Source organism: Protopterus annectens, chromosome 7.part0, assembly GCF_019279795.1.
Source record: "Protopterus annectens isolate FY-2018-M chromosome 7.part0, PAN1.0, whole genome shotgun sequence".
In the NCBI taxonomy this organism is placed as follows: Eukaryota; Metazoa; Chordata; order Ceratodontiformes; family Protopteridae; genus Protopterus; species Protopterus annectens.
Genome location: NC_056739.1, coordinates 113,519,547 through 113,535,611, shown reverse-complemented (window position 1 = coordinate 113,535,611; position 16,065 = coordinate 113,519,547). Strand labels below are relative to the sequence as shown.

The 16,065-nt window shown below is 41.2% G+C and overlaps 1 protein-coding gene across 1 annotated transcript in view; it reads right to left on the bottom strand.

The window, feature by feature from the left end:
* The window catches only part of PKP1 (plakophilin 1), an 833,005-nt gene that overhangs the window by 426,684 nt on the left and 390,256 nt on the right, over positions 1–16,065 (bottom strand). The window contains exon 3 of the mRNA XM_044076546.1: positions 5,034–5,449. Coding sequence (XP_043932481.1) covers positions 5,034–5,449 — 416 coding nt within the window. The remainder of the gene's footprint in view (positions 1–5,033; positions 5,450–16,065) is intronic.

Genomic DNA, 16,065 nt, shown 5'->3' with positions numbered 1-16,065 from the left:
GCAAACTCAAAGCATGGGCCCCAACCTAGTTTCATTGCCACCTGTCATAATTGTGGTGGAAATTATGAATCTAAAAAGGAAAAATCTTTAGCTTTTGGTCAGCAATGCCACAAATGCAATAAGTGGAATAATTTCAAAATGTTTTGCAAATCAAAAGGCCCACATTCTTTTATTAAAAGGGAACATTTTAAGAAACTAGTTGATCAATTAGAAAGCTGCAATCCTACTCTTTATGTTAATGGTGTGTCAGTACTTCATGAAACTGTCAATGCAGTAGATTTAAGGGCAAAGAATGAAGTATTTTGTACTGTTTGGATAAATGGGAAACCCACAGAGCTCAAAGCTGATACAGGTTATAAGTGCAATGTTATGTCAGCAGAAACATTTGCTAGTGTGTCTCATGGTGAAAGGCTTGATTTGGCAAGGTGTGTGAAGCTTGTTGCTTACGCAGGTGAAAAATTCAAACCAAAGGCTCAGTAGTCCTTTCATGTTACTCTGCTGGAAGATGCTCTGACTTATTTTATGTGGTCAAGAGGCATTATTAGGGCTCAGAGACAGTTTGAAAATGGGACTGCTTTCATTTTAATAAGGAAGTCCATCATGCTAGCTTAAAAGACCAGTACTCTAATTTTGCCCACTACAGTTTTTCTACCTATGCTGATCTTTTCAAACACAAAATAGGGAAGCATTCAGTTGTGTACTCCATGAAGTTAGACCCAGAGGTCAGTCCAGTTATCAGGCCAGCATGAAAAGTTCTAATAGCCATGCAGGACAGAGTCAAAGCTGAGTTAGATAAAATGGTATGACAAGGTGATATTTGTCCAGTAGATGAACCAACTGAATGGGTATCTTACATGGTGGTAGCTTATAAGAAAGGCTCAGATGACATCAGAATAAGTATTGACTCACAAGATTTGAACAAAGCACTAAAAATACTTCATCATCCAATACTCACAACCAAAGAAGTCGCAGCCTTGATACCAAATGCCACTGTTTTTTTTCAGTTTAGATGCAGAGTTCATTTTAGCAAATTTTGCTTGACAAGAAATCATCATTGCTCACTACCTTTATTACTCCATTTGGAAGGTACAGATTTTTTGAGAATGCCATTTGGGATCATTTCTACAAGTGAAGTCTTTCAACATGCAATGGAGCAACTTTTTCTGGGTATCCTCCTGCTATTATAGTAGATGACATACTGGTAGGAGGTTGTGATGAAGCAGAACATGACAGAAACCTCAGAAAAGTTGTGGAAAGTGCACGTCAAGTGAATCTTAAGCTCAATGCACAGAAATGCAAGTTCAGGCTACAAGCAGTTACTTATGTTGGTCATTTATTTACAAGTACAGGCCTCCGACCAGACACTTCAAAGCAAACAACCATTCTTGAGTTGCCAGCACCAGACAATGTTCAAGCTCTGCAATATTTTTGGCATGGTCAGCTACCTAGGCAAGTTCATTCCAGACTTAAACTAATTTTAAATCTACATTTTATTATGTAACAGGTTTACAATGTAAAGGCTTCTTTGCATTTAAAACATTTTTAGTGTTTAATGTGGTATTGAGTAAATGTTTTTATTTCTGTAAAAAATTTTTTAGCTTTTCCTGTTTATATATTCATGAGTAATTAATTCTTACTGTTTGAATAGGCTGGATTTGAACCAATGGCTAACTGGCATTGTGTATTTAAACTTTTTTTCTTTGACTGTTTTCTTTGTTCTGAAGAAGTCATACTTGTTGATGAAAGCACTTAACAACATTTTATTCTATTACAATTTATTAAATCTTACTGAGGACTCGCATCGTTGGTGTTTTTTTGTGGTTATCTTATCATTCCAGACTTGAGCCAACTCTCAGCACCATTCAGAGAGCTGACACATAAAGATGCATCCTGGTCTTAGAGCAACACCAACGAGCATTCGATGTCCTGAAACAGAGAATTGCTAGTCCAACAACACTCAGATACTATGATGTTCACAAGCCAATCCTGTTACGCTTCGAAATTTGGTCCAGATGCAGTCATTCTACAAGAGGATCAACCTGTTGTTTGTGCATTGAGAACTCTTACCCAAACTGAGATGCATTATGCCCAGATCGAGAAAGAGCTTTTGGCAGTTGTGTTTGCACGTTCGAAGTTCTATGATTATGTTTATGATAGACCTATCCAGATCCAAACAGACCATTAACCTCTAGTTGCTATCTTGAGAAAGCCTATGCATTCAGCTCCAGCCAGATTGCAACATATGATGCTAAAATTGCACATAATTTCACAGTGGTCTACAAGAAAGGCAAACTTCTTTATCTTGCTGATACATTGTCTAGATCGCCCCCAAACACCACAGAACAGCTCGAAAATGAAAACCTTGATTTTGAAGTCATGGAAGTGAGAAATTTTTTTTCCACATATCTTGATGAGCTTGAGAGATCACACAGCCACTGACCCAGTTTAACAAAGGCTCAACCACTTTATTAATCAATTATGGCCATCAACGCAATCTAGTTTACCTCAAGAAGTGAAACCTTATTTACCATACAGAGATAAGATTTTGTCTGACAATGGTATCATTAGGAAAAGTCCGAAAGTAATTGTTCAAAAGTTCTTGCAACAAGAGTACATTATCTTGCATTAGGTCACCCAGGAACCGACTCTACCAAAAGAAGAGCGAAAGGTGTAGTATTTTTGCCTTCAGTGTCACAAGACATTGCGAGAGCACTTTCATCTTGCTCTCTATGTAAATTAAGCCACATCAACAGAAGGAACCACTTCAGCTAAACCAGATTCCTGAACTACCTTGGTTGATAGTAACTACCGACATTTTCAAGTGGAATGGTCAGTATTATTTGGTATTAGCAGACTCTTACTCTAGTTGGTTCGAGATTGGCCTACTCCCTAACCTAGCATCCACTACTGTCTTTACTACGATGAAGCGTCATTTTGCAGTATGTGGCAGTCAGCACAAAGTTATTTCTGACAATGGCACGCAGTTTACAAGCCAACAGTTAAAAAGATTTGCTGAAAAATGGGACTTCACTCATGTCACAAGTAGCCCTGAGTACCCGCAGTCAAATGGTTTGGCAGAACGTGCAGTTCAAAGTGCAAAACAGTTACTAGAGAATTCAAAACAAGATAATAGTGATGTTTTCCTGAATCTCTTGAATCGCAGAAATGTTCCTCATGATAAACATCTTAGTTCACCTGCTCAGAGACTTCTGTCAAGACAAACCAGGGCCACATTACCAATCAGTAGTCAATTGCTGGTTCCATGTTAAGCACAAGAGGTTAGTGAAAGCCAGTCTGTTGAAGAAGCATTTAACCCAGAAATCCTATTATGATAAAACCAGCAAACCACTCAATCCATTATGAGAGGGAGAAGTGGTAAGGATGCAAACATCCAAAGGTTACGATCGGACTGGTGTCTTGAAGAATATTGGTCCAGAGCCGAGATCATGCATTGTGGAATCACAAGGAGCAGTTTTTAGGTTTAATGTGAAGCATTTGAGACCGGTGTCTGAGCCTATACCACAGCACATAGCCTGTGAGACTCTTGATCTCAGAGTGAGCTGTCCAGCGTTCAAATTCCAGAGGACATTCACATTCCTATGACAAATCCAGAAGTTCCTGATGTAAGTTGTGCATCGCAGACTATTCCTCTTGCTAAATTTGGTGCACACTGTCGTAGTACAAGATATGGTTGCATCTCTAAACCCTGTGACAGATATGAACCAACTTGGACATGAACACTGTGTTTTGTTTCTAATGTACATAGTAATGCATGTCTAAATCTACTATTGTTTTTTCAAAGGGCAATCTTTTTAAGAGGGAGGATGTAGATCAGTCTGTGTGTATGTATCTTTAAGAAGCTATCCAATGCCTTGCACAAGTGTATAAATACTGAGTACATGAATGCTAGACTGCCATTTTGTAGAAAGCTGTTGAGATGTAAGCATGTCTGTATGTAAGGTCTGTCTGTTAACTAGTTCATTCATACTTTATAATGCTGCTATCCATCCTGATGTTTTTTTATGTATTAAAGCATTTAAACTAAATATCCCACCTGCTTATCATCTATGATAGAGAAGGACGGGCAATAGGCTGTTTCAGCAAATAGGTCAGAGGGGAACAGATCATCAAAGCCTCTGTATGCAGATGACGTGGCACTACAAGCAGACTCTAAACAGGAACTTCAGCAAATAATAGAGAACTGGAAAGCAAAATTGAGGCAGATGGGATGAAACTAAGTATAAATAAGACAATGGTCTTGGCAGCAAATATAAGACAGGGGAAGTCAAAAACTGAAATAGAAGGGAAAATAGTGGAACAGATTAACAGCTTTCAAGTATGTGAGAGTTGTGGTTGAGGGGAAGGTAGCTCTGAATGAGGAGGTCAAAGCTAGAATAATAGGTGCTGCAGCTAAATGGCACAAAGTGTCAGAGGTAGTGTGTGGCAGAAGAACGCCAAAGAGGATGAAAAATTAGGTGTAGAAAAATAGTCTAGCCAGTGGGTTCTGTATGCTACAGAAACCTAGGTAGTGATGGCAGAACAGTTCAACAAACTTGAAGTGAGTTAAGTGCTTGAGATGGGTATTAGGACAAATGAAAAAAATAAGACATCAGAGCATAACCCAGAGTAGTCCCTGCTGGAGAGAAGGACAATGAGAAAAGATTATGGTGGTTCAGTCACATGTGCAGGAAAGTAGATGATGATTTAGTAAAGCAGATTTGGGTTTGACAGAAAGAATGCAAGAGGTGAGGACATCCAACTAATATATGGATGGACTGCATGAGGGAAGACCTGCAGCAGTCAGGAATGATTGTCTAAAAAGGTAGGAGAGCAGCTGTGAATTGAGAGAGGAGGCAACGTTTGACATGGCACCCTGACCCTATGTAAAACTGGGAGAAAGATGGGGGGGGGGGTTGATTATGGATATGAAAAAAATATATATGTTCATGTACATGACATCTATACATGCTCACACATATGTAAACACTTTTAACCACTGGCATATATTAATTTGAATAAAAGGAAAGACATACCTCTTTTGTTCTGTAGTGAACTGACTGTATCCAGCTCCATCTGACTGTATCCCTGGTGAATGGAGAGACATTCTTTTCTGTGGTGCAGCCTGGTAAATTGTGTTTCTAAATGTCCCTTGCATATAAGAATTTCCTGATGCTGGGCATCCAACTGCCCTGCCATTACTTATCTGTGATGATTTCTTTTTGGTATACTTGATGCTCCTTCCTTGGGGATTGGTAAGGTCTGGCTCACTGTAGCTGTTTATTCTACTGCTGTAGAGAAATGCAGAGTCACTGCTGGGGCTTGTAGGACTCCCTACCACACTACTGTTATGCTGTTGCTGCATCCAGTTATCCATCTGACTGTAACTGCTGAAGCGTCTGCTGTTATCCTTATCATATTTAATGGTTCCATTGGAGAGCTGCGAATTGTACTGGAAAAGGAGAGGAGGAGGAGGAAGGGTTAGGTGAGTGCAGTTATATAATGAACAGTCACAGCAGTGTTAACTGAAATAATATGTAGACGCACCATACCTGGTGCATGATGTCATACTACAGCACAGACTTTGACAGTATTTTAAACATGCTGTATGAGAGTCAGTAAGTTAACTAAATGTAGAAAATATTTTAACAGTTGATTAAACATTTTTACAAGTTTACTTTCTGTTTCTCTTCTTCACATTAGGTAGCATTCACTCTGCTCATGCCCACTAATTTTGTCATCAGCTGTGTGTGCAGGTTATATCGGCTTATCTCTTCCAGAAAACTCACCACACTAACATCAGTCACAACCAAACCAGATTCATGGGTTCTGGTAAGTACAGGCTTCTTTATGCTGTGCATCCTTGGGTCTTTCTCCCTTCAAAACTCTCTCCTAAACTGTTGTAGAGAAAAAGTGTAATGGGACTACATCAGCTGCTTACTGGTATCATAATCAGAGCATACTTAGACAGCCTGCTTTTTTATGTATACAAGCAAATGTGATTTCCTGGGTGCTGATGTTTAACTCTCCCATGCTGTTATATACACACTTGCACCTGTGATGTGTGGGGTGCTGGTGTTTCAATTTCCCCTAGGTTCTGTGTATTTCAGTGCTTGTGATCACCTGGAATTTTGTTTCTCTCTGGCCTGCTATTTATATACTAACAGCTGTGATCACATGTATGTTTCATTCTTCCCTTCAGTTCTGTGTACCAGCACCTGTGATCACCTGGGTACCAATGATAAACTCTCCCCTGTTCTCTTTATACTCACCCCTGTGATCACTTGGCTGATAAAATTTGAGCTGTTCTCAAAGATTCAAAAGAAACTTTATTGTCATTTAGGAAACACGTGCTATCTAAATGAAATTTCGAGTGTCAGCTCTTTTACAAAAAAAAAAACACAAAAAGACAAGACATGATAGGTATTAAAGAATAAGCAATAACTATAGTACAAAAGTAAATGTCTAGGTAGTTGACGCACATACACTTTATATACACTGGACAGCAGACTGGGTGATATTGCACATTGCCCAGGAAGTGATTGGAATTGCACTTGAATGAGAATATATTAATTTTTAGTATGCAGTAAATAAATACAATTATTATATGAAAGAAAAGGGAAAAAATGAGAGCATAACAATTTATTATAGTTTTAATACATCCAGATTTGCATCTGCATTGAGTCTTATTGCAGGTGGATAAAAACTGTTCATGAATCTGGAGGTCCTATAGTGGATACGCTGTAACCTTCTACCAGATGCAAGTTTAGTGAACCAACCATACACTGGATGAGAAGTGTCGCTCAGTATTTTGCAGGACCTATTTTTACATCTCAGTTCAAAGAGCTCCTGTAAGGTAGGAAGACTAGAGCTTATGATCTTTCCTGCTGTTCTTATTATTCTTTGCAGCTTCTTCCTTTCAGCCATTGTGCTGTTAACGAACCATACAGTGCAGTTGCTGGTGATGGCTAAATGGCTCCTCTATAGGTAGAAGATTTTTAGATCATTCATAGAGAGCTTTGCTTTTCTAAGCCTTATTAGGAAGAGTAGTCGCTGGTTGTTTTTTAATTAGCTGGCCTGTATTTGTACTCCAAGAAGGATCCTCTGATATAGTTTGGACTCTTTCCACTTCTTCACCATTGATCTTGAGGGGCAGGTGCATGGCAGAGCTTTTTCTGAAGTCCATAATAATGTATTTTGTTTTATTGACATTCAGGTCCAAATTGTTGTTGTTGCCCCATTCAGTCAGGGTGTTGACCTCATTCCTATACCCACTGTTGTCATCACCACTTATGAGTCCCACCACTGTGGTGTCATCTGCAAATTTGATGATGTGGTTGTTGCTATCTTTCACAGAGCAGTCATGGGTAAGGACTGTGAACAGGAGAGGTCTCAGCACACAAGCCTGGAGTACTCTAGTGTTGATTGTAATACTCCCTGAAGTGTTGTTACCAACACAGGTCCTTTGTGGTCTTCCAGTCAGGAAATCGAGGATCCAGTTGCACAACCATTTATTTTTGCCAAGGTTGATTAGCTTTTCTATAAGTTGCATTGGAATCACCATATTGAATGCTGAGCTGAAATCTATAAACAACAGCCTGGCATAGTTGTTCTTCTCTTCTAGATGCTCCAATGTGAGGTGAAGTGCCACCAAAATGGCATCAGCAGTTGATCTGTTTGCCTGGTAGGCAAACTGCAGAGGGTCAAAGGTTTGGGGTAATACTGTGGTCAGATGCCTTTTAACTGGTCTTTTGAAGCATTTCATTACATTTGATGTAAGGGCAACCGGTCTGTAATCATTTAGGCAAGTGGGGTTGGCTTTTTTGGGCAGAGGGATTATGTTGGTAACTTTGAAGCATGATGGTACTTTTTCCTGGGCAAGTGAGGTATTGAAAATGTCCATCAGGACTATGCTGAGTTGGTCTGCACAACCTTTCAATACTTTCACCAGAATATTATCAGAGCCAGCAGCCTTCTTGGGTTTCAGTTTCCTCAGTTAGTTCCTTACATCCACAGCACTGAAGTTGACTATTGCCTCCTTTTGGTCATTAAGAAGCTTTACAGCCTCCAGGTTGTTTTTCTCTTCAAACCTGCCATAAAATGTGTTTAGACTATCCAGCAATTCAGTACTATCATTGTACTGAGCTGAGCTGGTCTTGTAGTCAGTTAGCTGTTGAATACCATGCCACAGGCTTCTTGAGTCTTTTGCATCCTCGAAGCATTCTTGTATCCTCTTTCCATATTCCCTGTTGGCCTCCTTGATACCCTTTTTAGATTAGCCCTTGCCACACACAGACCTTTCTTATCCTTTGCCATGAAAACAGTGTTTCTTGCCCTTAGCAACTTGTACAGCTTGCTGTTTAGCCATGTTTTTTGGGTGGTTCTTACTTTAATATTTTTGATGTTCATTACTTCCCTCATATGTTTGGATGTGTAAGCCATAGTTGTCTCAATGTATTCATCTATGTTCTCCAGATTATTCACTGTGGCTACTTCCCTGAAGACATCCCAGTTTGTGGTATCAAAGCAGCCCCTGAGACTTTCCATGGCTTCTTCATGCCTGACACTGATTTGTTTCACAGTGGGCTTATCTCTGGTCAAGAGAGGTTTGTAAGCTGTTATTAGTTTTACGGAGATGTGTTCAGAGTCACACAGGTTTGGTTGTTGTACAGCTCTGTATGCCTCTTTTATGTTAGTCTAAGCCTGGTCCGCAGTAGTTTCTTCCCTTGTGGGAAAATCCACAGTTTGGTAGTAGTTGTTAGCACCTCCCTGAGATCTGCTTTGTTGAAGTCACCAGCTATCATAAATGCACAGTCAGAATTCTTGCACCGCAGTTCATGTGTAGTATTATGCAGTATTCTCAGTGCTTCAGTGATGTTAGCACTCGGTGGTATACATACAGCTGCTACATAGACTCCATTTTATTCTCTGGGCATATGAAAGGGTCTGCATTTCAGTATCAGAAATTCCACAGAGCAATGTTCATTCGCAATGTTACAGTTTTTGCACCAGCTGTCATTTACAAAAATGTACACTCCACCTCCCTTAGCTTTTCCACACAGAGCTAGGTTCCTATCAGCTCTGAACAAAGTAAAACCATCAAGGCTTACAGCACTGTCATTAATCCTGTTATTTAACCACATCCCTGCGAAGATTAAAAGACAGGAATTTCTCACCTTGTTTGTGGTGTTGAGATCAAGCCTGAGAAAACTCATCCTGTTGTCTAAAGAGCATACATTTGCTAACAGAATTGAGGGAAGTGCAAGCTTGTGAGGGTTTGTTTTCAATCTGGCAGCAATTACAGCTCTGCAGTCTCTCTTCCTGGTTCTGTTGCATCTCTTCCTTTTGGGTATCATCCTGATTGTTCCAGAACCTTCCATTTCCTGATTAGATACTTTGAAGCTTGTTTGGTTAAAATGCTGAGTTCCAACAGTTCTTTGAGTGTTGTACAGATGCTACATAGTACACAGGGGATTCAGCCAGAATGACTGCACAATTGAATACTTGATTTCCAGAAGTTTCTTTCTTCTGTAAGCTACTGTAACATCATTTAAATGACTGGAAAACAATTTTCTTGTTTGTTTTTTTTTTGCTGGAAAAATAAGACATATTAAGTATTCCTGTATCATGAGCTAACACAACTGCAGCCTCCCAGGGCACCACCATTTTTGTTTTTATTTTTACTAGTACTGTAGCATATACTAGTATACTAGCATACACTAGTAACTGTATTCAGCTGAGTACTGAAGTTTTATGTGACCTGTGTATGCTAGCACCTATGATCACCCAGGAATTTATTTTCACAGTCCCCCCGCTGCTCCTGTACTTGCATCTTTGCTAACTTGAGTGTAGATGTTTCACTCATTTTGTACCTAAGTGTAGATGTTTCACTATCTGCAGCTGTTTGTACCAGTAGCTGTGCTCATCTGGTTGCTTAAGTCTTGCATTCCTGAGTTGTATGTTGCCAACATCAGTGATCATGTGAATGCTGAAACCTTCCTAAATTCATTCCATGAGAGTTTGGTACGATCCAACCAATTATAGACATTAGATTTGCCTTAGTAGTATTGAGACCAATGTGTAACCATTATTGTACTTCTATTGTGTGATTTATCCTGTTCTGTATTTGGTGCACTACAGAAATGAAAATTACTTTTGGAAAAAAAATGTGAATGCTGATACCTTGCATTCCTGCCCTGTTCTCTGTGTATCAGCACATGTGATCACCTGAATGCTGATATCTTGCAGTCCTAAAATGTTGTGCAGTATAGACATCTATGATCTCTTGTGAACTAATGCCAGCATGCCTGAACTGTTCTGAGTGTACCAGCAGCTGTCATCACCTGAATTGCAATGCAGTAGTAGAACTTGTACTCCCACCAGCCTTGAAGCAGGAAAAAACATGTTCTAGGAAAGTCTCAGACTAGTCAGGTTCGATAATGAATGCTGACTTATCTGTGTAGTGATTAGCAAAGTGAAGTCTACATTAAGTTTTTATACTCTAGTTCCTATGTTATATTATTCAGAGCCATATAGTGTTTAAACCCTGTCCTGGTATAAATGTTATAAACATACCTAGAGGCAGTTTAGAGGACTGGCAGTTCACCCAACAGCATGTCTTTTTGATGTGGGAAGAAATTGGAACAGCCACACGAGCAAGGCTTTCAACACTTAATCTGTAACAAGTTTTCTCTGCTGCACCTATTACTGGGTTAAGTAAGTTTTGCCATTTTGTTTCAGAATTATTTTACTGGTTCCACAGTGGTTTTGCAGATTGGTAAGCAGAATAATAACAGAAGCTTGCATTTTATTTACAAAGTGTCTGCTTGTAAGTGGAAGCCATTATTTGGCTTTTAAGACTTAATCTATGATAATTTTGCTCTGCTGCTCCTATTTCTGGGCTCAGTAAGTTTTGCTTTTAATTTGTGAGCTCTCCCTTGCCTTTTTTAACGGCTCCTGGGAACTCATCATTTTGTTTTATTTTCCTGGTGATAGTGGTTTTGTAGATTAGCAAACAGAAAAACTACTGCATTTTCTGTAAAAAGTGCCAGTTTATAGTGGACACCATTTCCTGGCTCAACACTTTAATATGTAACACCATTGCTCTGCTGCACATATTTCTGGGCTTAGTAAGTTTTGCTTTTAATTTGTGAATTCTCTCATGTATTTTAAAGGCTTTGGAAACTCACCATGTTGTTTTAGTTTAATTTTGCAGTTTATATAGTGGCTTTGTAAATTGGCAGGCAGAATAAGCAGAAGGCTGCTTACAATTGGATTTGAGTTAGAGCAGTGGAACGTTATAGGCTCATAGGTTCATAGGTGTGTACAAGGCTAATGGCCCTGGAACCTTTACAAGCCTAGCCCAAAGGATTACCCTGGCACCGTGCCACCCGACCATAGATGTTCTTCGTGTTTCACTGTTGCAGTCATAACTGTAGGGTGCTCCTGCTGGCAGGCAGCCCGAGGTCGGCCAGAATCCCAAAGTCTGGGTCCGGCGTCGGCTGTACAAGCTAGTACCCTGACGTCAGTACGCTCTGGTACATAGCCCTCGGCCGACGCCATCTTCTCCAGTCTTTCTTGCCGTGCGGTGGAAAGCAGCTCGCAAGTCGTTGGTTGGCGATTTTTGAACAGCGTATTTTGTTGTTGTCGGTCCGAAGTTCTTACTTCTCTTCTCAAAGCTAAGTACCCCGTTGGGGAATCTTTTTCTTGTTCCTCCGATGTCAGAAAAAGTTAATAATTGTATAACGTGTGGGAAACAAATACCTCATAAAGATTTCCACTCTTACTGTCTACCTTGCTTAGGCCCTGACCACGACGTTTCTTGTTGTCGGTTCTGTGCCAGGTTCAACTCTCGTACTATCAAGCGCAGGTACGATTGGGCTCTAAATTATTTTGGCAGATGCTTCAATTATAGAATGTCGTCGGACACTACCGGAATTCAAAAGAAGCGCAAAGACAAAGACAGGCCTCCGAGGTCCAAACAGGACTCGTTGCAGCTGGAGCCAGCGTCCGGTTCGGCTGTCATCAGGCGCTTTTGCAGCCCCTGTCGTCCGCCACTTCTGAACCGATGGCCGATACGGACTCCCATGGGGAGCCATCAAGGCCTACTATTTTAACTGCTGCAGGACCTTCGGACGTCGCTCCCTCAGATGGGTCCGGAACCGCTGTGCAGGTACCGGCTTCTGAGGGGGTTTTCAGGCCTACTCACATCACAATTTCAAAGGCAAAGACAAAGACTCCTGTTAAGTCTAAAGTTCCTGCTCAAGCTGCTTCTGAATCTACTCCCAGGACACAGAAGCAATTATTAAAGATGGCTGAGGATTTGCTTACAATGATTAGGGGTTCTCACCCCCCTCCTGAGAAAAGGCCTCGACAGGATGTTCCTCTGGATTCCTCTGATCAGGCTTCTGTATCTTCTGTCTCTTCCTCAGATCAGGACTATTCTTTTCCTCCTTATGAGGATTCGGATGCTGAGGACTCCTTCCCCTCGGCCTCTCCGCCTGAAGATTTCTCTTTTGGGGAAACCTTGCATGAGATGAGGGAACATTTTCATTGGGAAGGACAGGAGTATTCTGCTTCCAAGAAGAGGCTTAGAGAATTTCTTCTTCTTCCTCAGCATAGGCCTTTAGCTATCCCTCCTGTTTTGGACATTGTAGATGATGCTTTTTCTGAGGCTAATTTGAATCTTGATTCCATGCCTCCTGCTCCTTCTAAGCCTGATAGATTTTATAGGGTTCCTGACTCTCATTTATTCTTATTTAAGAACCCTTCTGCGGATCCTGAAACTATTTCTCAGGGCTCTAAGGCTGCTAAGGTTGCTACTTCTAAAAATCCTATTCCCTCTGAGAAGGATTCTCGTGCTTTAGACAGGTGGGGAAAAAAGGTATATACTTCTGCTACCCTGTCTGTAAGGGCTTTAAATTGCCAGTTTCATATGTTTAAGTATCAGCAATTTATTTTGTCTGTTTTAAAGCAAAAGCTTGCTTCCCTTCCTGCATGTGCAGAGGATAAGGAACTTCAGGATGTCTTGCATGCTACTGAACAAGTGAACAAACATAGTTTACATTGTGGTTTTGATGCTTTGGATGCTTCTTGCAGGGCTGCAGCTTCGGGTACTGTTATCAGGAGACATGCCTGGCTTTGTGAGCAAAGTTTACCTGAACAGGTTAAGGCTACGTTATTAGATGCCCCTGTTCAACATGATGTTCTTTTTGGATCTAAGGCTGAGGAAGTTATTAAAAAGATGGAAGAAAAGGCAAAATCTATGCAGACTGTTAAAGATTTCTTGCAAGTTCAGCCTCCTAGATTTTCCAGGAATTGGCCCTCTAAAAATTGGTCCTTTCCCCACATCTGACAGACCTCAAAGGGGAAGATATAGACGCTCCAGAGGTCGTGGTCAAGGTCAGGCCTCTTACAGATCTAGACAATGGACTGCTTCTTCACCTAGAAGGGGAGAAGACAGATCCCAATCTCAAAGAAAGCAGACTCAGTGACTCTCTCGGTTGGGCTACAGGACCTCTTCACCTGGATGCCCCTCTCGGAGGAAAACTGTCTCTTTTTTTACAGAAATTGGACTCATATTACCCAGGACAGATGGGTATTGGACGTGATTTTAAAAGGTTACAAATTCCACTTTCATACTTTGCCAAGGGTTCACGGTTGGCCAGATCTGCCAAAACATCAATGGTCAGAGTCCTTAAATCAAGTGGATGCTCTTCTGGCCATGAGAGCCATAGAGCCTGTTCCACTCTCGGAGATGGGAAAAGGTTTTTATTCAAGGCTGTTTCTGGTTCCAAGAAAACAAAACTCATGGAGACCTATTCTGGACCTTTCTGTGTTAAACACCTTTTTGGAAATTCCAAAATTCAAGATGCTTACTCTGCAGCAACTAATTCCAATGCTCTCTCAGGACGCCTGGATGGTGACATTGGACTTAAAGGAAGCCTACGTGCACATTCCCATCAGGCAGGAACGCAGGAAATTCCTCAGGTTCAAGGCAGGTTCGAGGCACTTTCAATTCTCTGTACTGCCCTTTGGTTTATCTACTGCCCAGAGTCTTTACCAAGTGCCTGGCACCAGTAGTGGCTTATTGCAGACTTCAGGGGATCCAGATTTACCCCTATTTGGACGACTGCCGTATTCAGGCAGACAGCAAAGATCTTCTACTTCAACATCTGGACTTTGTTCAACGTCTTCTCCTCCTACTGGGATTCTCAGTGAACACAAAAAAGTCACATTTGATCCCTTCTCAACAAATGGTATTCTTGGGAGCCCTCTTAAATACAACCTTACAAAGGGCCTTCCTCACTCCAGAAAAACAAACACAGTTGGCTTCTATTTTCAACACCTTGGCAACTCTATCTCAGCTCACTGCAAGGAAATTCCTGCAGACTCTGGGCTACATGGCTTCCTGCATTCTGTTGATTCCAAACGCAAGGCTTCATATGAGAAAGCTTCAATGGTATCTGAAAAGTGTATGGTCACAGCATTACCACGATCTGGATATTCTGATTCCTCTGATCCCCTGCCTCCAGAGGGAGTTCCTCTGGTGGTCCAGGGCATGTGCTTTAAACAAAGGAAAGCCTTTTCGTCTACCTCAACCTACTCAAATCCTAACCACGGATGCCTCGGATTATGCTTGGGGAGCACACTTTCTAGACAATTGCCAGCAGGGAACCTGGACAAAGGACCATCTTCACTGGCACATCAATCTGAAGGAAATGTTGGCAGTTCAAAATGCTCTTCTAGCCTTCAAGAACCTTTTGCAACCAGGGCCTCTGCTAATTCGCACAGACAACACCACGGTCATGTGGTACATCAACAATCAGGGGGGTTCTCATTCGTACCCCCTTTGCAGACTAGCTATGGCTTTATGGAACACAGCTCTAAATTTGAATCTACATCTCCAGGCTCAATTCATTCCAGGGGAACAAAATCTCTTAGCAGACAGCCTGAGCAGAAACATTTCAGATCCTCACGAATGGATGCTAGACACCAACTTATTCAACAGGATTACTGCAGTTTGGGGATGTCCCCAGATAGATCTGTTTGCATCCCATCTCAATCAGCTGCCTCGCTTTTGCACCAGGTCCTTCCACAAAACAGCTTGGAAAGTGGATGCCCTGTCCTTCAGCTGGAGAAGTCTTTCAGGATATGCCTTCCCTCCTCTTCCTCTACTACCTCGGGTATTACTGAAGATAAAACAGGACAAGCCCAAGTTCCTCATCTTGATTGCTCCAAATTGGCCTCGACAGTTTTGGTACCCAACTTTAAAGCACCTGTTCTTGGAGCCTCCTTGGATTCTCCCTCTGAACCCTTCTCTTCTGTCCCAGCATCATGGTCAGATACTACATTCCAATCTCAAGACCCTTTGCCTGGCAGCTTGGCTCTTCAAAGGAATTTGATTTCCTCTAGTCTTCCCAAACAAGTTTTGGATGTTCTTATGGAAGCTAGACGGCCTAGCACTAGGAAATCCTATGCCTCTAAATGGAAGAGGTTTTGTATTTGGATGCAGGACCGAGGCTCGGATCCTCTGGTACCTGATCTCTCTTCTATTTTGCTTTACCTTTTGGATCTTTTATCTAAAGGACTTTCTTTTTCTTCCATTAAGATTCATGCTTCTGCTATTTCTGCTCATTTCAATTCTGATCCTCCTGTTTTTTCTCATCCTTTGGTGAGACAATTCTTGAGAGGGGCTAAAAATTTGAGGCCTCCCAGGACCCCTCCTGTTCCTGCCTGGGATCTTAATTATGTTTTAGAAAAACTTACTTTGCCTCCTTTTGAGCCTGCTGCATCTTCAGATATTAAGTTTTTATCTTGGAAGACTGTTCTTTTATTAGCATTGACTTCTGCCAGAAGGGTCTCAGAGTTGCAAGCTCTCATGGCTGTGGAACCATACCTTATTTTCCATCAGGATAGAGTATCCTTGAGGACCAATCCTACTTTCATGCCTAAGGTGATTTCGAAAGTGGCTTTAAATCAGACAATTCACCTTCTTTCCTCATCCTCAAAATAAAGGGGAAAGGATTTTGCATTCATTGGATGTACACAGACAGTTACGATTTTACC